The 26096-nt window shown below is 38.7% G+C and overlaps 1 protein-coding gene across 1 annotated transcript in view; it reads right to left on the bottom strand.

Annotated features, from left to right (window-relative positions):
- Positions 1 to 26096, bottom strand: part of ccdc24 (coiled-coil domain containing 24) — a gene marked incomplete at both ends in the record, with an annotated part of 35714 nt that overhangs the window by 1867 nt on the left and 7751 nt on the right. Inside the window, 3 exons of the mRNA XM_079819444.1 lie at positions 9546 to 9600; positions 14451 to 14555; positions 14653 to 14805. Coding sequence (XP_079675570.1) covers positions 9546 to 9600; positions 14451 to 14555; positions 14653 to 14805 — 313 coding nt within the window. The remainder of the gene's footprint in view (positions 1 to 9545; positions 9601 to 14450; positions 14556 to 14652; positions 14806 to 26096) is intronic.

Here is a 26096-nt window from a genome sequence, read left to right as displayed (position 1 = left end):
AGAGGTAAGAATAACAAATACTGTTGGGTTTCTCGCAGAAACCGATCGTTTTGTGTCTTAAGACATCAATGTCTTCGTATATCAAAGGATTCGTATGTCGATTTGTTTTTACTCTCGTTGCTCTCATAATCTAAAATATCCCCATTGACATTATACGACTATAACACGGTTTCTTCAGTAGAACACAAATGAAGATTTTTAACAGAGACACCTACATCTTGGGGGTAAGCAGATAAACAAACATTTCGTTTTTGGGGGAACTATCCCTTTAAGCCAGTCTAAACTGGTTTGATGGCCTTAGCTGGTTTAAGGTCAAAGCCTGGTCAAACTGGTGTTTAGGTGGGCGCAGTCTGAGCTGGTGCTAAAGGAAGAAGAAAACCCTTGTAAAACCAGCCAACAGACCACCCTGTGAGAACAGCAAAGACCAACACACCATCTTACGCTGGTGTAAGATTGTTTTTAAGCAGAGGAGCCTGCTGTTTTTGAAAACCACAAAAAATATTAAGCAGCACAACTGTTTTCACCATGAATAATAATAAGAAATGTTTATGCATCAAATCATCATATTTAGCCCTATTCAGACAGTAATAGTTTCTCACGTGAAAGTGTAAAAATAAATGTGCAGCCACCTCAGTGATAAACCTGTGCATTCGGATGCGATTTATTCACGAGTTGTGTGATCTGGAACCTGCTCAATAACATGATTTTGCTGTAAATAAAATGTCATACGCTTGACATAAGAATAAATGCAGATTTCATTTAATAATAGGAAAATATCCCAATTATATATAGATATTATAGGACGATATATAGACGCACGTTACAGTTAAAATGTTTTTTCTGTCTTGTATTTGATCTCAAAATAAAGGATGTCATTTTATTCCACATGGAAATGAGCAGGAATAAGTGAATACCGCCTCTTATTCACATAACATATATAAGCACTGCCGTAATAACAGCCCATTTCTAATGTTAACGTGCTTTTCTTCTCTTTCTCTTTTGAGCGGTGATGAAATATATTGCTCTTGTAAATACTGGCCAGCATTTTTAAAAGTCTAGATCTTTAAAATGCATCCAAATTACAACCGTACGGTGCTCTGCAGGGGTCAAAAAGGACATAAACAGTGCATTTTGAAGTGAAATGTTCTTGAAAACTAGGAGATGTGGATTCAGACAACAGTTAAAAATCACACGACCTTGTGTTTGGGATTTTTACACGGGTGGTGGGAGAAAAACGCTGACATTCTGGATTCACACGGCAATAAAATCACAGACTAGCCCCTGTCAATGATGAAAATACCTCATGACCACACAAGAAACAATTACCGTCCCAATAGGGCTTTAGAATGATTTCTGAAGGATCATGTGACACTGAAGACTGGAGTAATGATGCTGAAAATTCAGCTTGATCACAGAAATAAATGTCATGATATCAAATTAGAATTATTTGGCAATATTACAGTTATGTTGTACTTTTAATCAAATAAATGCAACTTGGTGAGCAGAAGACACTCACTTAAAACTTGAACAGTAGTGCGTGTATATAATATTCCATCAGTAATTGCTACAATTCTTGTTATTATTAAAAACCCGAAAGAACAGGATTGTAGTAAGATTTACTTTTTTTACTAGAAACTTTGTATCTGCATCAAGAATAAACTGCCAAAAAACAAAAGAGTAATCAGATTCAGAATGGAAAAAGTGACAGATTTGCCATAAAAACAGCATCTCAGCAGTGTTGACGCAGCCCCAGAGCTCACACTGCACTAAATGATTCCACAGACTCCAGCTCTTAAAACGGGACGCCAAACCACACGCTTTCACTGCAAAGCCATGGATCTCCATTAGCCCACATGTTGTATGGCAGCGGAGCACTATTATTACCCCAATCTGCCCGCTGCCGTGGTTTATTGGAGTCACTGCTATATCATGTGGAGTCATGCTTTCTGCCCAGCACATGCATACACTCATCCTTTAAAGTCAGACAAAAACAGCTTTCTGAAGCGAGCGCCATCACTGCGAGCGTACGGGAGACTCTTCATCTTAGCCCTGTGGTCTGTGGGCAGCGGTATAACCCCAGAGGCCAGCTGGAAGAGAAATAGCAAAGCCTATGAGGCAGGTCACTGAAATCTAAGAGCAGAGGCAGGACGGCCTCCGCCACACACTCCACACCAGATGTCTGTGGGACAGGGTTATCATCATTAACTGAAACCATAATAATAAAAAACATGTCATTAGGCCTACTTTAAATAAAATAAACATTAACTGAAATAAAACAAACTTGAACGCATTTTATTTCAGCTAATTGCCAAGGCAATCTTTTTGTTTAATTTAAAGTTGGAGTGCTAAAATAAACTACTATAAATAAATTAAAACTTAATGTTATGCCAGATCGGTGGATATCGTCTGTATTCTGACAGGTGAAGTGAATAGCACTGATGATCTCTTCATCAACCTGTTAGTGGGTGGGATATATTAGGCAGGATATATTATAGTCAAGTCAAGTCAAGTCAAGTCAACTTTATTTATATAGCGCTTTTAACAATGTAGATTGTTTCAAAGCAGCTTTACAGTGTTAAACAGGAAAATAATGCAGCATAATTTTATTCAGCTGTATAGCCATTCTGGAAAAATTTCAAGTATCATACAGTGACAGTGTGGGCTTTAGATTAATAATTTGATCAGTAATTTAGTTTAAATGGTTAATTTAGTTTATTATTTAGATGTATTTCGATGTTTAGTTGAAAAATTTAGTGTCCCCAACTGAGCACGCCAAGCCAGAGGCAACACTTTTTTATAAACACAAAATTATAACATTTTGTCCTCAAAGTTGATGTGTTAGAAGCAGGAAAAATGGGCAAGCGTAAGGATTTGAGCGAGTTTGACAAGGGCCAGATTGTGACGGCTAGACGATTGGATCAGAGCATCTCCAAAACTGCAGCTCTTGTGGGCTGTTCCCGGTCTGCAGTGGTCAGTCTCTATCAAAAGTGCTCAGAGGAAGGACCAGTGGAGAACCGGCCTCAGGGTCATGAAGGACCAGTGGAGAACCGGCCTCAGGGTCATGAAGGACCAGTGGAGAACCGGCCTCAGGGTCATGAAGGACCAGTGGAGAACCGGCCACAGGGTCATGAAGGACCAGTGGAGAACCGGCCTCAGGGTCATGAAGGACCAGTGGAGAACCGGCCACAGGGTCATGAAGGACCAGTGGAGAACCGGCCTCAGGGTCATGAAGGACCAGTGGAGAACCGGCCACAGGGTCATGAAGGACCAGTGGAGAACCGGCCACAGGGTCATGAAGGACCAGTGGAGAACCGGCCACAGGGTCATGAAGGACCAGTGGAGAACCAGCCACAGGGTCATGAAGGACCAGTGGAGAACCGGCCTCAGGGTCATGGAGGACCAGTGGAGAACCGGCCACAGGGTCATGAAGGACCAGTGGAGAACCGGCCACAGGGTCATGAAGGACCAGTGGAGAACCGGCCACAGGGTCATGAAGGACCAGTGGAGAACCGGCCACAGGGTCATGAAGGACCAGTGGAGAACCGGCCACAGGGTCATGAAGGACCAGTGGAGAACCGGCCACAGGGTCATGAAGGACCAGTGGAGAACCGGCCACAGGGTCATGAAGGACCAGTGGAGAACCGGCCTCAGGGTCATGAAGGACCAGTGGAGAACCGGCCACAGGGTCATGAAGGACCAGTGGAGAACCGGCCACAGGGTCATGAAGGACCAGTGGAGAACCGGCCTCAGGGTCATGAAGGACCAGTGGAGAACCGGCCACAGGGTCATGAAGGACCAGTGGAGAACCGGCCACAGGGTCATGAAGGACCAGTGGAGAACCGGCCACAGGGTCATGAAGGACCAGTGGAGAACCGGCCTCAGGGTCATGAAGGACCAGTGGAGAACCGGCCTCAGGGTCATGGAGGACCAGTGGAGAACCGGCCACAGGGTCATGAAGGACCAGTGGAGAACCGGCCTCAGGGTCATGAAGGACCAGTGGAGAACCGGCCACAGGGTCATGAAGGACCAGTGGAGAACCGGCCACAGGGTCATGAAGGACCAGTGGAGAACAGGCCACAGGGTCATGAAGGACCAGTGGAGAACCGGCCACAGGGTCATGGAGGACCAGTGGAGAACCGGCCACAGGGTCATGAAGGACCAGTGGAGAACCGGCCACAGGGTCATGAAGGACCAGTGGAGAACCGGCCACAGGGTCATGAAGGACCAGTGGAGAACCGGCCACAGGGTCATGAAGGACCAGTGGAGAACCGGCCACAGGGTCATGAAGGACCAGTGGAGAACCGGCCACAGGGTCATGGAGGACCAGTGGAGAACCGGCCACAGGGTCATGGGCGGCCGAGGCTCATTGATGCACGTGTGGTCGATCAAACAGACGAGCTACTGGAGCTCAAACTGCTCAAGAAGTTAATGCTGGTTCTGATAGAAAGGTGTCAGAATACACAGAGCATCTCAGTTTGTTGTGTATGGGGCGGCACAGCCGCTGACCAGCCCATGCTGACCCCTGACCCCTGACCCCGCCCAAAGCACCAACAGTGGCCCGTGAGCATCAGAACTGGACCACGAAGCAATGGAAGAAGGTCTGATGATCACGTGTTCTTCTACATCTCGTGGATGGCCGGTGTGTGTGTGTGGCTTACCTGGGGAACACATGGCACCAGGTGCACTATGGGAAGAAGGCGAGCCGGCGGAGGCAGTGATGCTTTGGGCAATGTTCTGCTGGGGAACCTTGGGTCCTCCATCATGTGGATGTTCCTTTGACACGTCCCACCTACCTCAGCATTGTTGAGCCCATGTCCAGCCTTTCATGGAGACGGTTTTCCCTGTGGCTGTGGCTAGTTCAGCAGATAATGCGCCGCCACAAAGCACAAAAGCTTCAGGAAGCTTCTAGAATTTAATTTAATTATTTATATTTTAATATTTTCTAAATATTGCCTAGTTTGTGTTATTCTGTTATTGTTATTATATTCTGAATATTTTTTGATTTTCTGTTTTCACTTTAATGGTGGTAAAGTTGTAGTTTATTTAGTTCTGTGCTTTATCATTAGAGCCTCCTTACATCGTAAAGTAATCTGATTACTTATGCACGTTACTTCTAATGCGTTACTTTACTTCTTACATCACAAATTAATCTGATTACTTATGCACGTTACTTGTAATGCGTTACTTTACTCCTTACATTTTAAAGTAATCTGATTACTTATGCATGTTACTTCTAATGCGTTACTTTACTCCTTACATCGTAAAGTAATCTGATTACTTATGCACGTTACTTCTAATGCGTTTCTTTACTCCTTACATCGTAAAGTAATCTGATTACTTATGCGCGTTACTTCTAATGCGTTTCTTTACTCCTTACATCGTAAAGTAATCTGATTACTTATGCATGTTACTTCTAATGCGTTACTTTACTCCTTACATCGTAAAGTAATCTGATTACTTATGCACGTTACTTCTAATGCGTTACTTTACTCCTTACATCGTAAAGTAATCTGATTACTTATGCACGTTACTTCTAATGCGTTTCTTTACTCCTTACATCGTAAAGTAATCTGATTACTTATGCGCGTTACTTTAATCCTTACATTTTAAAGTAATCTTATTACTTGTGCACATTACTTCTAATGCGTTACTTTACTTCTTACATCACAAAGTAATCTGATTACTTATGCACGTTACTTGTAATCTGATGGAATCACAAATTCAACTTGTATTAAGTTCTTCGTCTACTGGTCGAACTCAATTGCATTTGCTGGATTTTGCAGAGATAGAGAGATTTTATATCAATTTATTAATTGGTTTGCTAAAATACACACAATATTGCTGTGTAATTACCGTATTGTTTAATACATTATCTTCGGTTAAAACCAAAAAACACATGTTGTCCACACTAAATGGGCATCTGAAAATCTCAAATATGTGTGTTAAAACAAAAAACTCATCTTGTTTTTCAAGCACTAACAAACGACTAAGTTTGTCATCATTCATGCCTGAGAGTGTTAAATAACATTCAGCCATCTTGTGGCCCCCTTAGTGCTGAGACCCCCAATTGCAGGCTCCAGCTCCCTGGTTGAGGACCACTGATCTAAATGAAATGAATTTTTAAATGAGACATTAAATTCTTGGCTAGCACTAATATCTGATTAACACTGGAGGGAAATTCATTTCATCTCAGTTTATTCAATTAAAATAAACAATCTATGCCAGGAGAACTGTTTAACTTTTCACCATCAAATGTAATGGCTTGTGACAGTGAACATACACCAGTGTCCTGGTTTGGCACTGTCAATAATGTGCCTGTCGATCTAAGTCAACTTTAAGATCAGCCCAGTTCAATGTGACAGTTTTGTCTGCCCACCCAAACGGGAAAATGCTCCGACATGTGATGTAATCACAGCCAATCAGAACATATTCGACTCTTAATCTATTGTCGTGTGTGGTGGAGTGCATTTGTACAGCCATTTGTGTCCAGGAGTTTGGACTGAATGCTTCAAATAGTATGCATATGCCTGTTAAGCAAAAACAAATGGCGTTGTCATTTGCTTGGCACTGAGAGTGGCTCACATCTGTGGCAGAGAGTGAAGCACGGACGGGAGAAACGCGCATTTCCTCTGGCTGACTGAGCGGAGATCGGGCGGACACTGTGTGTTTGGCTGCAGAGATGGAATGGGCTATAGGAGTAGTTGATGCATGATTATCCATTTCCCAGCTGCTTATGTAACACATCAAAAGAAACTGTTCTATATTTCACACTTTACATAAGTGTTCATGTAAGGTGTAATTATTAAGCAAGTACTGGGTGATTCAAATAAACTATCTACTGAAAGTATAATTAATGAGTGGTACATAATTACACATTGTTATTAGTGAATAGTCATTGTTATTGCTAAGGAAAGAATCATTTATTCAATTCCATAAGCCTAAGTATGAACAATAATAAACACTGATATTATAATAAACTCAAAAGGCACATGATTGATACCTCAAATTGTGTTTTTGCAGAGAAATGATTGGGCCATTTAGCCCTGGCAGATGATAAAATGAGCAAAAAAAGCAAGTAGTGATGACGGGCCACCATCACCCCATGGCTTTAGAAAATTGGGTAAATATAAATCTGCCGTGTCTTGACATTATTCTGACCCTGTTTGAAGCAATTCAGGGACATACAAGCGGCTGATTTCAAGTTTTAAGTGACATTTCCTGCTGCCAGTTGGTGGCGCTATGACCGTGACTTGAAATCAGCCGCTTATATGTCCCTGAATTGCTTCAAACAGGGTCAGAATAATGTCAAGACACGGCAGATTTACCCAATTTTCTAAAGCCATGGTGGCCCGTCATCGCTGCTTGCTTTTTTTTTGCTAATTTCATCATCTGCCAGGTCAAAATGGCCCAATCATTTCTCTGCAAACACAATGAGCTCCGAAATTATGGAATAGTTTGCCAATGGATATTAGAACATCTGAATGTGTCTTTTTAAATGTCGTCAGAAAACGTACTTGTATAGACGTGCTTTTAGTATTCAGTGAGACACGATACATGATGAAACAAAAAGTGTACTTAAGTACAGTACTCAAGTAAATGTACTTAGTTACTGTACACCTCTGCATAAAATCACAAAAGTTCATCTATCCATCATAAGTGCATCTGTCCACCATTAAAGTGCATCTATCCATCATTAAAGTGCATCTATCCACCATTAAAGTGCATCTATCCACCATTAAAGTGCATCTATCCATCACAAAAGTGCATCTATCCATCACTAAAGTGCATCTGTCCATCATTAAAGTGCATCTGTCCACCATAAAAGTGCATATATCCATCACAAAAGTGCATCTATCCATCACTAAAGTGCATCTGTCCATCATTAAAGTGCATCTGTCCACCATTAAAGTGCATCTGTCCACCATTAAAGTGCATCTGTCCACCATTAAAGTGCATCTGTCCACCATTAAAGTGCATCTGTCCACCATTAAAGTGCATCAATCATCATAAAAGTGCATCCATCCATCATAAAAGTGCTCCACACGGCTCCAGGGTGTTAAAGGTCCCGTTCTTCGTGTGTTTTTGTAGCTTTGATTGTGTTTACAGTGTGCAATATAACATGTGTTCATGTTTCGCGTGTAAAAACACAGTATTTTTCACACTATTTACTTATCTGTGTACCGCTGTTTCCACTGTCCTAAAAACGGCTGGTGATTTCCTTGTTCTATAAAGTCCCTCCTTCAGAAACACGTAACGAGTTCTGATTGTGCAAGCGGTTCCTGTGCTGTGATTCGACAGCAGTTTAGCGCACGTTGGAAAGGTCACGCCTCTTAACGGAGAGATGTATGCGTTCAATAATCTCTACAGCGTCCCTGGGAAAGCCAAACAAAGGTGATTTGACTCCTGGATGAAAATAACAGCGTCTCGATGACATGGCGATAAACACACTCAACGCAACAGTTCCTTTCGCGTTTCTTTGTGGGCGGAGGTTAGTCTGTTCTACTGCTCTACTGACGTAATTAAAGAAGGAAGTACCAGGATGTAGTCCAAGCCAGCCGTTCGCTGTAGGCTTTGAAAGGGAACTTCTGTTAAATAAAATATCTCGCTTGGCATTGAACTTTGAGCTTTATAATTTTACAGGTATTATTTATGCTCTAACAGCAACATTACACACAAACTAAAGTTTGAACAATGGAATCGCGAAGAAGGGGACCTTTAACAAAGGCCTTCTGGAGTGAATCAATGGGTTTTTGTAAGAAAAATATGAAAGGGAGTCTGCAAGAAACATCAGGATATTTATTAATAGAACTCTGATTGTGTTCATCAGAAAGAAGAATGTCAAACACTTAGGATGTCTTGAGGGAGAGTAAATCATAGGATCATTTTCATTTTAAAGTGAACTAATCTTTTATATTAACTTAAGACTATAATAATATAAAATACAAAAATAAACAAACATTCATATCACTGTATCATCATGGCAGTGATATTTGCACTTTCGTCCGCAAATAAAAATACAATTGAGATTATAGTAGGTAATTACAGTAATTTGTAATGCAGTGTTGCCTTGTAATAACAATATCCATACGAGCAACACATTCCCAAAGGCAGAAACTAAAGGAGAGTCAAATACAAATTCTCTGCAGTTTTCAGCTGCACTAAACAGAACTCACTGAAAATGGTTAAGCAGTTTATTTAATCTGTAAATCAGTTTCACAGTGTTAGAACACTCATGAACTATCATATTAATAAACTATGCTTCACTAGTCTTATGGGGACGAAACTTGCTTTTATGTCTTGCAATACATATTTCACAATTTTAAAAAACTGCAGCCGTTCAGAAGGGAAATCTGACCACTGACCAATCTGAAAGATATAAATTTTTTCTTTGTAGAAACCACAAAGAAAGCTCAGAAAAGAAAAGGAGAAAAAAAAAAAAAAGAATTCATCCACCCTCCTGATCCAGATTCACAACATGTTATTAAAGTAATCCTGAAATTGACGCTGCAATCAAAAGCAGTGTTTATGTCAGAATGAGCGCGTACCTGCAGGACCTGCACGTCTCTTTTCAAGGCTTCAGATTCTTCAGTTAGGATGGACCTGTCAATCAAACGAGGACATCTTTCATAAAGGAATAAATGTGTGTGTGAATGAAGTGGAATGAGGAGAAATGCATATCAAACAAACAAAAAAGCAATCATTTTAGAGATGCACATAATTATGGCAACTATGAATAACTGTCCGTATTCTGTGCAATTATGGGTTTCCGAGAAACAGGGGACCTCTTCTCATTTACAAAACACAGCATCTTCAATTAGCCTTAAACAAGTTTAGGTTTAAAAAGAGGGGCTGGACTCAAACTGCTGCACCATGAACTCTTTTCCAGATCAGCGGGGAAGTGAAAACTGGCCTTCTTCTCTGTTACATAAGCATTATAGTCACTTAAACACTCTTCTCTTTTCTTTTAAGGCTAAGGAATCTTACATATGTCGGGATCTGGTATTCATTTGCCCACAATGAGGTCTTTTGTTCTGATGGAGGGATAGATCTGGCGATCTCAATTCCCTGCTGCCCGCTGAGCAGGACTTACTGTTTGCATTCCTCCGGTTACACAAGGAGAGGATGGGAAGGAAGGGAGGGTGGTAAAGGGGTTGAGCGAGTATAAAGGTTGGGCTAAAAAAGAGGCTTAGAGGGTTGGTTCACCCAAACATGAAAATGCTGTCATTTACTCACCCTCATGTTGTTCCAAACCCATAAGACTATTGTTCATTTCAGAAGATATTTTTCATGAAATCTGAGAGGTTTCCGTCCCTCCACTGACAGTCTACACAACTACCACTGACGTAGGGCTGGGCGATATGGCCCAAAAAAAAAATTATCAGGATATAATTTTCCATATCAGTCGATATCGATAATTAGCACGATAAATGTCAAATCTTTATTTCTTTAAAGTTTAGAGGCATATTTTTGCTCCTTAGTGAAAGATGTAGAAAGCAGATAGGTTTTAAACTATCCTTTATTGTCAAAACATGACAAACACTTGCCAAACTGAGATCAAAGCTGAGGTAGATTTATTTATTACTAATAAAATCAATATTAAAGGACAACTCCGGTGAAAAATGAACCTAGGGGTAATAAACACATGGTTACCGAGTAGATCGTTCTCTGGGATGAGTTTTCATGAAAATCGAATGTAAAGAGTTCTCTAAAAACAGATTTGCTTATAACGCTAGTCTATGGGGCATAGAATAAGTCAAATTAAATCGCTAGTTAATACCACTAACAAGGCTCAAAATAGCCTCTCACTAACACAGTAGCATAATGAGGGTCCCTACATGCAAACAGAAGCATTGAGAACTTTGTAAATGTACAAACAGTTTAATAAGATCCACACTAAAGAGATGGCGGATTATTCAACCGTGGCTCGACTTGTCCAAGATGGCTCCTGTCTGTATACGCGTAATGTTCTGTCTTTATAAAGCATCTTATTAAACTGTTTGTACACTTACAAAGTTGTCAATGCTTCTGTTTGCATGTAGGGACCCTCATTATGCTACCATGTTAGTGAGAGGCTATTTTGAGCCTTGTTAGTGGTATTAACTAGCGAATGCATAAATCTCTCGTTTCAAGGGGTCATGAGGGGAAAAGTACCATAATTCGAATATACCAATATATTCGAATATACTATAGCTTAATGCTAAATCACTGAAGTAACCCTTTAAGGTTTTTTAATGTTTTTGAAAGTAGTCTCTTAATCTCACCAAGGCTGCATTTATTTGATCAAAAATACAGTAAACTGTAATATTGTGAAATATTTTTACAATGTAAAATAACTTTTTTCTATTTGAATATAATTTAAAATGCAATTTATTTCTGTGATTCAAAGCTGTATTTTGAGCATCCAGTCTTTAGAGTCACATGATCCTTCAGAAATCATTCTAATATGCTGATTTGCTGCTCAAGAAACATTTATGATCATTATCAATGTTGAAAGCAGTTGTGTACAATATTTTTTTTAGGATTATTTTATGAATAGAAAGTTCAAAACAACAGTATTTATCTGATATGTAAAGCTTTTGTAACATTGTACTACCGTTCAAAAGTTTTGGGTCAGTAAGAATGATTATAATTTTTTTTTAAAGAACTTAGACGTAAAGAAATGAATACATTTATTCAGCAGGGATGCATTAAGTTGATCAAGTGACAGACATTTATAATGTTGCAAAAGCTTTATATTTCAGATAAATGCTGTTGTTTTTAACTTTCTATTCATTAAATAATCCTGAAAAAAAAATTACACAACTGCTTTCAATACTGATAATAATCATACATTTTTCTTGAGCTCAAATCCCATATTAGAGAGATTTCTGAAGGATCATGTGACACTGAAGACTGGGGTAATGATGCTGGAAATTCAGCTTTGCATCACATATTTTAAAATGCTATTTATTTCTAATTAAAATATTACAGTTTTTGCTGTATTTTTGATCAAATAAATGCAGCCTTGGTGAGATTAAAAGACTACTTTCAAAAACCCTAAACTTTTGACTGTTAGTGTATATATAAATACAATAGTAATAAATAATAAAACAAATAAAATCATATGATTTAACATTATTAAACATGTATTCAATAAAATATATATTTTAATATAAAATAAATACATTTAACTTTTAATTTAGATTAATGAACAAAACTAATACAATAATATTCTTTACTATCATTAAATATTTAACTAGTACAGAAAAATAATAAATACATTTTAACTTTGTAAAAATTATTTATATAATTATTCAGTTTCATTAATTAAAAGTTAATCATTTTAAATTTAATCACAGGACTTCAGATGAAAAGCTTTTTAAGATCAAGAGAAAGCAGTTCAGTGAAGCGTGTTCAAACTGTTGACCGTGTGTGTGTGTGTGTGTGTGTGTGTGCTTAAAGATGACCCAAAATCTAAATTTAGACCAATTTAGTAAGTAATATAATCCTAGATGAAAGTGTGAGAATGAGCTTGTGTAAAGAGGGAAAGAAAAAGTCCAACATTCTCTTCTCACAACAGCATGTTTGCACAAGAAGGAGCTGCTCTGCATCCATAGTCAGTGTGAGCACATGTTGAAATCCACCCGGAGGAATGTGTGTGTGTTCCACAATATTAACTTCACGGCACAACAGGATCAAACTGAAAACGGACAATCTTGCTGGCTAAAAAGTCATTATATTATGTACACTGCCTCGGGTGTAAACAAATGATTCCAATATTATCTGCTTGATAAAAAAAAGTAATTGCGTTTGTTATATGCATGGAATTAGCACTGAATTTGACTGTGTTGTTCATGGTTTTCGTAATCTGCTCAAAGCAATCCTCATTTGAAAGTGAGCATCAGCTGAATTGAGTTCTTTAAAGGGTGCCGTGCGTAGAGAGTGATTGAAGGAAATTAATACAATTATTTATAAAGTATGCATTAAAAAAAGTGACAGTAAATACATTTATAATGTTACCAAAGATTTCTAGTTTAAATAAATGCTGTGCTTTGAACTTTATACTCATAAATTATCATGGTTTCCACATAAATATGAAGCCGTTTTCAACACTGATACTGATAAGGAATGTTTCTTGAGCACCAAATCATCATATTAGAATGATTTCTGAAGGATCATGTGACACTGAAGACTGGAGTAATGATGCTGGAAATTCAGCTTTGCCATCACATGAATAAATTATTTTAAAATATGTGACCCTGGAGCACAAAAGCAGTCGTGCGTCTCACGGGTACATCTGTGGCAATAGCCAACAATACATTGTATGGGTCAAAATTATCCATTTTTCTTTTATGCCAAACATCATATGGGGCAGTTGTTCAAAACATTTAATCTGGATCAAAATGATCTGGAAATCCCATGTTTTGCTATCCAGGATCAGGTAATCTTACTTTTGTGCCGGTTTTTCAAAGCAAAGTTGGATTGGATCACCCGATCCAGATACACACCTTTTCAGATGACCAAATCTGGATTACTAGTGCTCTACGGAGCCCCTAAAGGGACATGTGATGGGAAAAATATGAGAAAAAAAAAAAAACTTAAAATGCTTTTATGTTCTCTCAGAAAAGTTTTGCGTAGCGTTCACCCGAGAAACCTTTTGACTGGTTCATCTCTTATAATTGATAAGTAAAGTCTTATAAGTGATTAAAAAAAAAAACACTTTAAATGTGATATAATATTTTTGTTTTTTACAGCTGTTTGGGGATTATTTTATATGGCTAAATCTTTTTTTACTTTGACTGTAGGCTACCGAAAGGCCTATGTCTACTTCTAATTTATTACTTTAACAATTAGCCAAGCTAATCAAGAGCAAAAAATATATGTTTGTGTATTATATGATACAATTGTTGTAATTTTTTTACCAGTTTTAAAGTTGCTACATTTTCTTCCTGGAATACACCTTGAAACCCCTGTTGAGATCAGAATGATCCTGTTTTTTTTGGATCAAAGTTATCCAAATCCTACTGACAAGTTTTGAACAACACAAACTGAAGGTTTGATCCAGATTAAAACTAGGATTGGATTCCGTGATCTAATCTGATTTGAGATCCCTTCTTTCCCTTTTGAACAACCCATTTTCAAGATTTGATCCAATCCCATAACCAAAATCCCATCAGCTTACCTTTGAACAACTGGCCCTAGGATATTAAGATCATGTTCCATGAAGATATTTTGTAAATGTCCTACCGTACATATATCAAAAATGTATTATTAGTAGTAATATGCATTGCTAAGGACTTCATTTGGACAACTTTAAAGGAGATTCTCAATATTTAGAGTCCAGATTTTCAAATAGTATCTCGGTGTATAAATCTCAATTTCGAAAAATAGACCCTTACGACTGGTTTTGTGGTCAGGGTCACATATATTAAAAATAAAAAAATAGTTATAAAGAGACCACATGCCCTCACCTGAGATGGGTCACAACTTCATCTATATGGGTGATGTTTAACTTGTGTCTTAAGGCCTTGATTTCTTCCTCCCAGCTGGAGTGAGATGAGAGGCTGGAGATCGACCTGAAAAAAGAGTGCTATTCAATACTTACAAACCCAATCAATATCATCAACTTCCTTCATACAGAAGTGCACTCACAGCTATGTCTGAAACACTGACCTGCTTCCAATCTCGCTCTGGCTTGATGAGGGTCTGGTAGGTGATTTCTTTTCACACCGGCCGTCTGGACTGCCCTGTCTCTGTGTGCTTCTGCTGCCCAATGCGTAGCTCACCACACTCGGATTGTACTGGGCCATGACCTCCTCTTCATCCCTGTCACACACATGTAGACTCATTTACTGACCGTGACAATGACAGAATGGTGAATGTGGAAAGTGCTAGCACGGTGATTCCCAAGCAGGGGTACTTGTAAACCTAAAAAGAAAATTTTATTTAAATGGATCTTCCTCAAGGGTCTTCCTCAAGAAACCTGTGACAAATATTTATCATTAAATATTTGGAGTCTCTTTTTACACAGTATTGATTTAAAAATAATAATAAGTGCACTAAAATGAACGAAGATGCTGAATGATATCCAGAAAATATCAGATAAGAGGAACACATTTCTGGTTCGGTTCCCTTACATCAAGTTCATTTTATGAAAAAGTTCAAGAATATTTTTAAGTATACTTTATGTGTAACGTACTGCTCCAAGACTTAACAGGTTGAGGATCCAAACGCAGCTTTATTAAAGGGTAATCCACACTCCTAGTCAACAAACAGGCAAGAGTTCATAACAGGTAATCAATCCAATCAGGCAAACGGGTAATCCAAGGAACTGGCAAGAAATCCAAAACCAGAGACATGAAACCAGGGAACCCGCTCAGAAATGCAGTTAACAACAAACAAGACTTTGCACTGAATGACTGCGATAACCAGGCTTATATAGGGTGAGGTGAACAGGCTAATGAGACACAGGTGGATGTAATCAGGGATGATGAGTCCAGGCAGAGAGTATTATGGGTAATGTAGTTTGTGGTGATATGGTAATAGTCTGAGGTGGAGTGCCCTCTGGTGGACTACAGTGACATATGTAAGTATACTAACATCAATGTACTAATACTATTTATATATTATTTTTGCTCTTTCAGTACTATGTTCAAATGTAGATATAGATTTATTCTTGAAATATACCTTTAACTGTATTTTAACTCATTTTAAAAACATTTTATTATAGCTTCATGCATCCTTTTTTATCAACACTTAAATGTACACCAATTTAATAAATAAGGCAACATTTTAAACAAAAAGTTGATGATGATCAAACCATAGATGGAGTAGATTCACAGATGTTTCCTCTTCATGGGTTTGACATTTCATTTGGTAACATTAAGCAGTTTTGATTTACATGATGTTTAAAGCTGCAATATGTCACATGTTTTCAGTAAAATATCCAAAACCACTAGGCCAGTGTTATATATTTTGTTCAGTTGAGTACTTACAACATCCCAAATGTTTCCAACTATTTGTAGATTGTGAGAGATTGCTCTTTTAACCAAGGAACGGGACGTGTGAGGGCGTGGCCTGTCGATGACATCATATCTGCTTTACCCTCGGTTTCTGGTTTTATTCTGCAGAAACACTTTACTCTCACTGCAGTGTGAACAAGTGTCATAGCAGCCGCTTAGAGAACACACAGAGTAACGTCATAACATTATCAACACACTCAGATGTGTCTAATATGATCAACAGAGCTGCGTTACCTCACACTCATGAGCAGAGGAGCGGAAGTGGCGACTGTGGCATAATAAAAGTCCCGCTGCTCGCGAGGTGTGTGTTGCATTCAGTGTTGCCACAGTTACTTTGAAAAAGTAATCTGATTACTGATTACTCCTTTAAAAAGTAACTTAATTACTTTACAGATTACTTGATTTTAAAAGTAACTAAATTAGATTACAAGTTACTTTATTAGTAACATTCAGCAGTTGCCGACAACACCCCTGCCGCCTCAACATAGAAATGATAACCGATTTTGCCAACACACTTTATTGGAAGTGCATTTTTAACAGTAACGTCAACAATGTATCTCCTGACATTTTAAGTTGAAATTAAAAAATATTTCCTGAGACGCAAGAAGAAAGCAGAAATATATATTTTTACTAAGGAAAATTACTAAAATAGTAACTCACAATGACTTGGATAAATTACTTTAATCTGATTACTGGTTTGGAAAAGTAACGCGTTAGATTCCTCGTTACTGGAAAAAAGTAGTCAGATTAGAGTAACGCATTAATAATCACATCCATCAACATGATTTCTCCCGAGTCCTATCCCGATTCTGTGCTCAAACGTGGCATCATCAAACTACGCCTTTGTTTTGGTTTGAATAGGCGACCTCTAGCGGACGGAAAAGTTACATAGTGCAGCTTTCATGTTTGATGATCGTGTTATTTTACATTTGCGTGAGAAATCTTCTCTCCTGTGTTTTGATCAGGAGATTCTGTACTTGAAGAAGCGTAATAGCACCAACTATCATAGTACAGTGAAAACACTGATAGCTGGAAATGTAATCAGGGAAAATACACATTAATAATACATAAAAATATGTAAAATGCGCCAGATTTAGCCAACACTGGCTAATTTTCATCCATAGTCAAATTCGAGATACTAAAGTAGATTGTAAGTAAATTCCTACGTACACTACCAGTGAACTAGCCAACACAAAAACACAGAATTAGGAACATATCTGTTTTATATCAATATTTTAGAACAATGTAAGTTTAATAAGACTATGCAAAACTATGTAAAAGAGTATATTTAATAAGCTACTCAATCAAAAGATTAAACACAATTACAAGCCAACTATACTTTGACTTAATTATACTTTTAAGTATATCTCGATCAAAATATTGAGTTCAAGTATAAGCCCAATATACTTATACTTTTCTGTCACCTAAAGTCAAGTATCGCCTACTTGAGTGCAATTTTAAGTATATTTCTGAGAAATACATAAAAAAGTAGAGTGAAAGTATACTTTATTTTTTTTTATTTTTTAAAAGAAGTATACTAATGGAACACTTATATAAACTTCTTTTTTGTAAGGGTTTCAATGATGGTGTATTTAAGATGAACTGATGGAGCTATGGGGTGCCTTGAATAAAGTTGGGAAACACTGATCTAGCAATCTAGTTTTACTTGCTTTAAAAAGTTCAGAATTTTCTTGGAAGACATTATTTATTAAAGACCCCATAGGCCCAACCAAAACACAGCACTAATAATACAGCAGAATGTTGTTGTACTGTGGAGAAAGGCAGGCAAATCATACATAGTTTTGGCATCTGGCCCAGTGCTGGACTACAAAAAGCTGAAAGTACAAAAACTGAGAGAACTGTATAAGAAAACAGTTTGGGATAATACCTAAAGGAACAATACATGAAAATAAACACACTACCGTTCAAAAGTTTAGGGTCTCTTATGCTCACCAAGGCTGCGTTCATTTAATAAAAAATTTAGTAGCAAACAGAAATATTGGGAAAAAATCATAAAACATTTAAGTAACTGTGTTCTGTTTTCATATATTTTAAAATGTAATTTATTCCTGTAATGGCAAAGCAGACTTTTCAGCATCATTACTCCAGTCTTCAGTGTCACATGATCCTTCAGAAATCATTCTAATATGATGATTTGGCTTCTAATTGTTATTAATGTTGAACACAGTTGTGCGACTTAATATTTTTGTTCAAATCGTGATTTTTTTCAGGATTCTTTGATGAACAACAAGTTCAAAAGAACAGCATGCTGTATTTTGAAATATAAATCTTTTGTATATATTTACTGTATATTTGATCAATTATATATATATATATATATATTTACACTCACCTAAAGGATTATTAGGAACACACACTAATACTGTGTTTGACCCCCTTTCGCCTTCAGAACTGCCTTAATTCTACGTGGCATTGATTCAACAAGGTGCTGAAAGCATTCTTTAGAAATGTTGGCCCATATTGATAGGAGAGCATCTTACAGTTGATGGAGATTTGTGGGATGCACATCCAGGGCACGAAGCTCCCGTTCCACCACATCCCAAAGATGCTCTATTGGGTTGAGATCTGGTGACTGTGGGGGCCATTTTAGTTCAGTGAACTCATTGTCATGTTCAAGAAACCAATTTGAAATGATTGGAGCTTTGTGACGGTGCATTATCCTGCTGGAAGTAGCCATCAGAGGATGGGGACATGGTGCTCATAAAGGGATGGACATGGTCAGAAACAATGCTCAGGTAGGCCGTGGCATTTAAACCATGCCCAATTGGCACTAAGGGGCCTAAAGTGTGCCAAGAAAACATCCCCCACACCATTACACCACCACCACCAGCCTGCACAGTGGTAACAAGGCATGATGGATTCATGTTCTCATTCTGTTTACGCCAAATACTGACTCTACCATCTGAACGTCTCAACAGAAATCCAGACTCATCAGACCAGGCAACATTTTTCCAGTCTTCAACTGTCAAATTTTGGTGAGCTCGTGCAAATTGTAGCCTCTTTTTCCTATTTGTAGTGGAGATGAGTGGCATTTTCGCCCACAGGACGGCCGCATACTGGATGTTTTTCCCTTTTCACACCATTCTTTGTAAACCCTAGAAATGGTTGTGCGTGAAAATCCCAGTAACTGAGCAGATTGTGAAATACTCAGACCGACCCGTCTGGCACCAACAACCATGCCACGCTCAAAATTGTTTAAATCCCCTTTCTTTCCCATTCTGACATTCAGTGTGGAGTTCAGGAGATTGTCTTGACCAGGACCACACCCTTAAATGCATTGAAGCAACTGCCATGTGATTGGTTGATTAGATAATTGCATTAATGAGAAATTTAACAGGTGTTCTAATAATCCTTTAGGTGAGTGTATAGGCAGCAAGTGAACATTTTGTCCTCAGAGTTGATGTGTTAGAAGCTGGAAAAATGGGCAAGTGTAAGGATTTGAGCGAGTTTGACAAGGGCCAGATTGTGACGGCTAGACGACTGGGTCAGAGCATCTCCAAAACTGCAGCTCTTGTGGGGTGTTCCCGGTCTGCAGTGGTCAGTCTCGATCAAAAGTTGTCCAACCGGCCACAGGGTCATGAAGGACCAGTGGAGAACCGGCCACAGGGTCATGAAGGACCAGTGGAGAACCGGCCACAGGGTCATGAAGGACCAGTGGAGAACTGGCCACAGGGTCATGGAGGACCAGTGGAGAACTGGCCACAGGGTCATGGAGGACCAGTGGAGAACTGGCCACAGGGTCATGGAGGACCAGTAGAGAACTGGCCACAGGGTCATGGAGGACCAGTGGAGAACCGGCCACAGGGTCATGAAGGACCAGTGGAGAACCGGCCACAGGGTCATGAAGGACCAGTGGAGAACCGGCCACAGGGTCATGAAGGACCATGGGAGAACCCGCCACAGGGTCATGAAGGACCAGTGGAGAACCGGCCACAGGGTCATGAAGGACCAGTGGAGAACCGGCCACAGGGTCATGGGCGGCCGAGGCTCATTGATGCACATGTCGTCCGATCAAACAGATGAGCTCTGGAGCTCAAACTGCTCAAGAAGTTAATGCTGGTTCTGATAGAAGGGCTCAGAATACACAGAGCATCTCACTTTGTTGTGTATGGGGCGGCACAGCCGCTGACCAGCCCATGCTGACCCCTGACCCCTGACCCCGCCCAAAGCACCAACAGTGGCCCGTGAGCATCAGAACTGGACCACAGAGCAATGGAAGAAGGTCTGATGATCACGTGTTCTTCTACATCTCGTGGATGGCCGGGTGTGTGTGTGTCGCTTACCTGGGGAAAACATGGCACCAGGTGCACTATGGGAAGAAGGCAAGCCGGTGGAGGCAGTGATGCTTTGGGCAATGTTCTGCTGGGAAACCTTGGGTCCTGCAATCCATGTGGATGTTACAGATCTCAATCCAATCGAGCATCTGTGGGATGTGCTGAACAAAAAAGTAGGCCCCACCTCGCAACTTACAGGACTTAAAGGATCTGCTGCTAACTAACACAATATTAGGTGGATATAATGTTATGCCTGATCGGTGTATATATCAATAACGGTACCATAAGGTTATTAGGCAATATATATATTAAGGTTTAAAAGGTGCAATTGCCTAATTACCTTATGGTATCATTATTTCTTAAAAACAATAAATATGGGGGGGAAAAGCATCTCAAATAATAAAAACATGATGTTTTCAGTAAATAAAATGGCTCTCTTGGTCCATCTTAAAAAAGCCTTGCTGAGTGCATGAGAGAGGCTGAAGGCAACACCCAAAAAGGGAGCAAAAGCCTTTTATCCACAGCCATCAAGCCTGGACTTGATGTTAGTCCATGGACACCCCTTTTTGAAACGTTTCTGTTAGGGAAATGCATTAAACTAATGCATCTTAAGTTTAGATTTGATAACAATTGCAGGCTGACAGCTTCAGCCACAATTAACCATTTCCATTCAATCCTTTATAAACAACAAGGAACTTCCCATTTAATCTATTAATACAAACATATGAAGCAGAAGAGCTAGATTACAGGAAAACATCTGAATAGCCAGAAATACAAAAAAGATGAAGCAAGCAGATGGTCCTTTCTCACTCTCAGACGTAGAGCTGTGTATCACTTTCAGCCCATCGTTGCTCACATCTTCCCCCTTTGTTTTTTTAGAGGATACAGTTTGCATGATTGTGGGGCTTTTGTAGCCTGATGAAAAGAGCCAGGAGACGTCTGACCGAATCGTGCATTGCGAGCAGAGGTTCGACGCCCATCTCTGCTCTGCTCATGGGGATGTCCTGACAGGAACAGAGGCTACATTGTGGGCACAGATCCGCAAGCAGCTTAGCAGTGGAGCGAGGAGCATACTCCTGCCAACAAAGATGGCACAGAGGAGCCGCCACATCAAAAAGAGTCAAATAAGAGGCCCTTTCAAAACGCCCACTTATAATTTACCTACATGTGAAATACGCTACGCACACAACTTTCTCCTTCCAGCCTTCCTGCGCTGATTGTTGTGGTATCACTCTCCAGAGATTTAAGAACCGGCTTTTAAAGTCTCAGCTGCTCGCAGTTCACGCATGAACTAGGGTTCTCTCTCAAAGGCCATTGAACGGAGACCTAGCATAAAGAAACAGGTGCAGCTTGACTCCATACAGCCACAACAAATCACGCAGACAAGGACTTAGACCACACAGGAGGGAGGGGAGGGGAAATAGCGCCGCTAAGTAGATCCATTAAATTAATTCCTTTCAAAAGCTTTCTAGCCCACGTTAAAGCACGGAAAACGCCATTGAGTCGACGGCTTCCTGCTTTGGCCCGCGTCAGGTGCCCGGGAAAGCTCCAAACCTGGAGCAATATGAAAGAGAAGTAATCCAGATTTATCCTCAAAGCGGATCAGCCGCTAAATTATGTCACCAAAGGAAGTTGGTAACAAACAAACCAAAACTGACATTGAAACCAAACAAGTTTACACCCCAATGCTCATATGCAATATTTGTTTCCGGGTGACAGAGCCAATTCTTTTCAGCTCAATTTGAGAAAGTGTTTTCTGTGATGTTACCGGTAGTCGCCGAACACCTGCTCCTGATTCGCTATGGCTGAAAAGAGAGCGTTTTGTCTACTAGAGAAGGGCTTTAAGGAATATAAATATAGGCTCAGCATATAGTTAACCAATGAAAATCGACTTAACGATTGAAATAATGTGTTAAACACATTAAAAACCTTTCAAAAGAAGACATTCTTTCCACGGTCTAGCGGTTGCTGAGAGAAGATCGCCCTCCTGCCTGACTGGTACCTGTAAATATCTTACATTGTTATATTAGACAAGGAGCCACAAAAGTAACAAAGAACCCCTAAGAAAGAAAAGTCACTAGGCAATAAATTAAAATGTAATCATAAATGGCTACAAATTGAAAAGCAAACAGAACACGACCCGTCTAAACAAACCGGACACTAACTTCATTTAAAGCAGTCCTTTTGTGATGTGCTCCTATGCCTGCTCCACGCTTTAAAAGTCAATGATTTATCAGCAAGCATTTTTTTAAGCAATGCTACATTACAAAAGCAAAGCCTATGACCTATGAACTCACTCCCAGTGAGCTGAAAAGAATACGTTAAGGTCAGAACATTCATTCGTCAAGTCAGGGAAAGCTATTACAACACGGCACCCGCAGATGAGAGTTTTAGGTCTTCAGATGAAACACTTCAGTTGGAATCCATTGAAAATGTTCATTGTAAAAATGACTAAAGTTTAAAGTTAATATAAGGTGTATTGAAGGGATGCACAATATATTTGTTCAATATCGGTTTTTGACTGATTGAACAATTTTTTATTTATTGGTATCGCTCGATATTGGATATTTAATTGTGTATGCTCATTTCTTTCATTTTTATTTAGATTACCTTTGCCGTCATCAAACAAGCTCACTTAAAATTAAAGGAATAGTTCACCCAAAAATAAAAAATGACCCTATGATTTACTCGCCCTCAAGTCATCCTAAGAGTATATGACATTCTTCTTTCAGACGAACACAATCAGAGTTATATTAAAATATGTTCTGGCTCTTCCAAGTTTACTATAATGGCAGTGAATGACTGTTTCTGTTTTGAAGTCCAAAAAAGTGCATCTATCCATCATAAATGTGCATCTATCCATCATAAATGTGCATCTATCTATCTATCTATCTATCATAAAGTTCATATATCCATCATAAAAGTGAATCTGTCCATCATAAATGTGCATCTATCCATCATAAATGTGCATCTATCTATCTATCTATCTATCTATCTATCTATCTATCTATCTATCTATCTATCTATCTATCTATCTATCTATCTATCTATCTATCTATCTATCTATCTATCATAAAGTTCATATATCCATCATAAAAGTGAATCTGTCCATCATAAAAGTGCATCTATCCATCATTAAAAGTGCATCTATCCATCATAAAAGTGCATCTGTCCATCATAAAAGTGCATCTATCCATCATAAAAGTGCATCTATCCATCATAAAAGTGCATCTATCCATCATTAAAAGTGCATCTATCCATCATAAAAGTGCATCTATCCATCATAAAAGTGCATCTGTCCATCATAAAAGTGCATCTGTCCATCATAAAAGTGCATCTATCCATCATAAAAGTGCATCTATCCATCATAAAAGTGCATCTATCCATCATTAAAAGTGCATCCATCCATCATTAAAAGTGCATCTATCCATCATAAAAGTGCATCTATCCATCATAAAAGTGCATCTATTCATCATAAAAGTGCATCCATCCATCATAAAAGTGCATCTATCCATCATAAAAGTGCATCTATTCATCATAAAAGTGCATCTATCATCATAAAAGTGCATCTATCATCATAAAAGTGCATCTATTCATCATAAAAGTGCATCCATCCATCATAAAAGTGCATCTATCCATCATAAAAGTGCATCTATCATCATAAAAGTGCATCTATTCATCATAAAAGTGCATCTATCCATCATAAAAGTGCATCTATTCATCATAAAAGTGCATCCATCCATCATAAAAGTGCATCTATTCATCATAAAAGTGCATCTATCATCATTAAAAGTGCATCTATCCATCATAAAAGTGCATCTATCATCATAAAAGTGCATCTATCCATCATAAAAGTGCATCTATCCATCATAAAAGTGCATCTATTCATCATAAAAGTGCTTCTATCCATCATAAAAGTGCATCTATCCATCATTAAAAGTGCATCTATCATCATAAAAGTGCATCATCTATCCATCATAAAAGTGCATCTATTCATCATAAAAGTGCATCCATCCATCATTAAAAGTGCATCTATCCATCATAAAAGTGCATCTATCCATCATAAAAGTGCATCTATTCATCATAAAAGTGCATCCATCCATCATTAAAAGTGCATCTATTCATCATAAAAGTGCATCTGTCCATCATTAAAAGTGCATCTATCCATCATTAAAAGTGCATCTATCCATCATTAAAAGTGCATCCATCCATCATAAAAGTGCATCTATCCATCATAAAAGTGCATCTATCCATCATAAAAGTGCATCTATCTATCTATCTATCTATCTATCTATCTATCTATCTATCTATCTATCTATCTATCTATCTATCTATCTATCTATCTATCTATCTATCTATCTATCTATCTATCTATCTATCTATCTATCTATCTATCTATCTATCTATCTATCTATCTATCATAAAAGTGCATATATCCACCATAAAATTGAATCTATCCATCATAAAAGTGCCGCCTCTCTGAAAGCGTGCAATCCCTTCAGTTCTGTTTCGTGTCTTGTTACACGCTCAAACTGTCAAACACACACACACAGTTATGTCAAAAATGGCTGTCTTGATGAGTCTTCATGTAAACACAGTCGGTTATGATTTAAGTGAACGATATCAGTTGGGGAAAGAAACCGAATGCGTGTCAATAGGATCCGTGCATTAGGTCTTAAAGTGACAGCCTGCTAATACAGTAAACCTGCTAACTGCTAATACAGTAAACCAGCTAATACAGTAAACCTGTTACTACAGTAAACCTGCTAATACAGTAAACCTGCTAATACAGTAAACCTGCTAATACAGTAAACCTGTTAATACAGTAAACCTGCTAATACAGTGCAGTAAACCTGCTAATACAGTGCAGTAAACCTGCTAATACAGTGCAGTAAACCTGCTAATACAGTGCAGTAAACCTGCTAATACAGTGCAGTAAACCTGCTAATACAGTAAACCTGCTAATACAGTGCAGTAAACCTGTTAATACAGTAAACCTACTAATACAGTGCAGTAAACCTGCTAATACAGTGCAGTAAACCTGCTAATACAGTGCAGTAAACCTGCTAATACAGTGCAGTAAACCTGCTAATACAGTAAACCTGCTAATACAGTAAACCTGCTAATACAGTGCAGTAAACCTGCTAATACAGTAAACCTGCTAATACAGTGCAGTAAACCTGCTAATACAGTAAACCTGCTAATACAGTAAACCTGCTAATACAGTAAACCTGCTAATAAAGTAAACCTGCTAATACAGTAAACCTGTTAATACAGTAAACCTGCTAATACAGTGCAGTAAACCTGCTAATACAGTAAACCTGCTAATACAGTAAACCTGCTAATACAGTAAACCTGCTAATACAGTAAACCTGCTAACCTGCTAATACAGTAAACCTGCTAATACAGAATAACCTTTGTAGCTTTATTATGTATCAGTGTATATTAAATTAATCTGAAGACTACTGTTTTTAGTTCTTATTTTTAATAACAAAAATACATTCAAATAACAAAAATAATCGTCCACCCCTAGTTCAGGTGTGTTTGTTTACCTGGGAGTTCTTGATCTGAAGTTTTAGGTTGATATAACTATATATTACCATGTCAAGAAAAGAGTTTATTTCATTACATTTTTTGTTTGTTTACATTAATGTTAAAATTATATTGTCAGGTCGGCACCAATAGCCTCGTGGGCAGTGCGCTGACATATAGCGTTGTTGCGCTTCGGGCGACCCGAGTTCGAGTCCCGGCTCGTGGACCTATCCCGATCCCGTCCCCCTCTCTCTCTCCCGCTTCGCTT

The sequence above is a fragment of the Gobio gobio genome (assembly GCF_949357685.1).
Source record: "Gobio gobio genome assembly, chromosome: 6".
NCBI classification, from domain to species: Eukaryota; Metazoa; Chordata; class Actinopteri; order Cypriniformes; family Gobionidae; genus Gobio; species Gobio gobio.
This window is presented reverse-complemented; position numbering and strand designations above follow the sequence as displayed.